This window comes from Fukomys damarensis, unplaced genomic scaffold, assembly GCF_012274545.1.
Source record: "Fukomys damarensis isolate Sample0158 unplaced genomic scaffold, DMR_v1.0_HiC HiC_scaffold_27, whole genome shotgun sequence".
Classification (NCBI taxonomy): Eukaryota; Metazoa; Chordata; class Mammalia; order Rodentia; family Bathyergidae; genus Fukomys; species Fukomys damarensis.
This window is the reverse complement of record NW_022900939.1, coordinates 1,163,863-1,164,903: the sequence shown is the minus strand read 5'-3', so window position 1 is coordinate 1,164,903 and position 1,041 is coordinate 1,163,863. Positions and strand designations below refer to the sequence as shown.

At 67.9% G+C, this 1,041-nt stretch overlaps 1 protein-coding gene across 1 annotated transcript in view; it reads left to right on the top strand.

The window, feature by feature from the left end:
- The window catches only part of Tmem132a (transmembrane protein 132A), a gene marked incomplete at its 5' end in the record, with an annotated part of 6,308 nt that overhangs the window by 4,296 nt on the left and 971 nt on the right, over positions 1-1,041 (top strand). The window contains 4 exon segments of the mRNA XM_033756586.1: positions 137-179; positions 242-468; positions 837-1,038; position 1,041. The exon segment at position 1,041 is cut by the window's right edge and continues 368 nt beyond it. Coding sequence (XP_033612477.1) covers positions 137-179; positions 242-468; positions 837-1,038; position 1,041 — 473 coding nt within the window.

Sequence of the window (1,041 nt, the reverse complement as noted above, 5' to 3'; positions counted from 1 at the left end):
TGGTGGGCCGGGAGCCGGGTGTCACGGCCGTCGAGGTGAGCAGGGGCGGGAGCGAACCGCACCCCCGAGGGCAGTGGGGTCCCCTCCCCCACGTGCACATGCATGGGCAGGGCCATGGGCCTGGCGTCAGGGGCAGGTGTACAGATGGCGTGGCGGGCTGTCCCGGGCAAGTCCCCCAGGTGTGAAAAGCATAGGGTGGAGGTGGAGAAGTGGGAAGCCAGCACCGCGCCCCTGCAGTGAGCGCTGCCTAGGAGCCCCATCTCCTCATCCTCCCAGGTGCGGTCCCCGCTGTCCGATGCCATCCTCGGGGAGCAGACGCTGGCCGTCACAGACGACAAGGTCTCCGTGCTGGAGCTGCGGGTGCAGCCTGTGATGGGCATCTCACTGGCCCTGAGCCGGGGCGCTGCCCACCCTGGGGAGGTCACGGCCACATGCTGGGCACAGGCAGCTCTGCCCGCCCCGAAGCAGGTGATGGCTGCGGGCCAGGGGGATGAGGCGCACCCCAGCTGTGGGAGAGCAGGGTGGGTGGGCGCTCACCCGAGGGCTTTCAGGACAAGCCCAGCTTCTCGGGAGGCAGTTGGCTTGCTGCAGTGGGAAGTCAGTCAGCAGCCTGTGGCAGTGGGAGGTTGTATAATGGCTCTAACCGAGAACCCTCCCAGAACGGAACCCTGGCGGGGTGGCGGACAGGTGATTGACAGGCGTCCCCTCTCTCCCATGTCCTGTCCTCCGCCTGTGTGTGTTCTGTGCTCTCTCCGTCCGTGTGCCTTGTCTGTGGGAGCGGTCTTCTGTGCATGCCTGCGTGCCCTCGCGTGTCTGCCTGTGTCCGTGTCCCACAGGAAGTAGCCCTGTCCCTGTGGCTGTCCTTCTCCGACCACACAGTGGCCCCCGCCGAGCTCTACGACCGCCGCGACCTGGGGCTGTCCGTCTCGGCCGAGGAGCTGGGCGCCATCCTTCCTGCTGCGGAGCGGGGCACCCAGCTCAGGGTGGCAGTGAGTGGGGCAGGCACTGAGGCGCTGCCCCTGCACGTGGCTCTGCATCCAC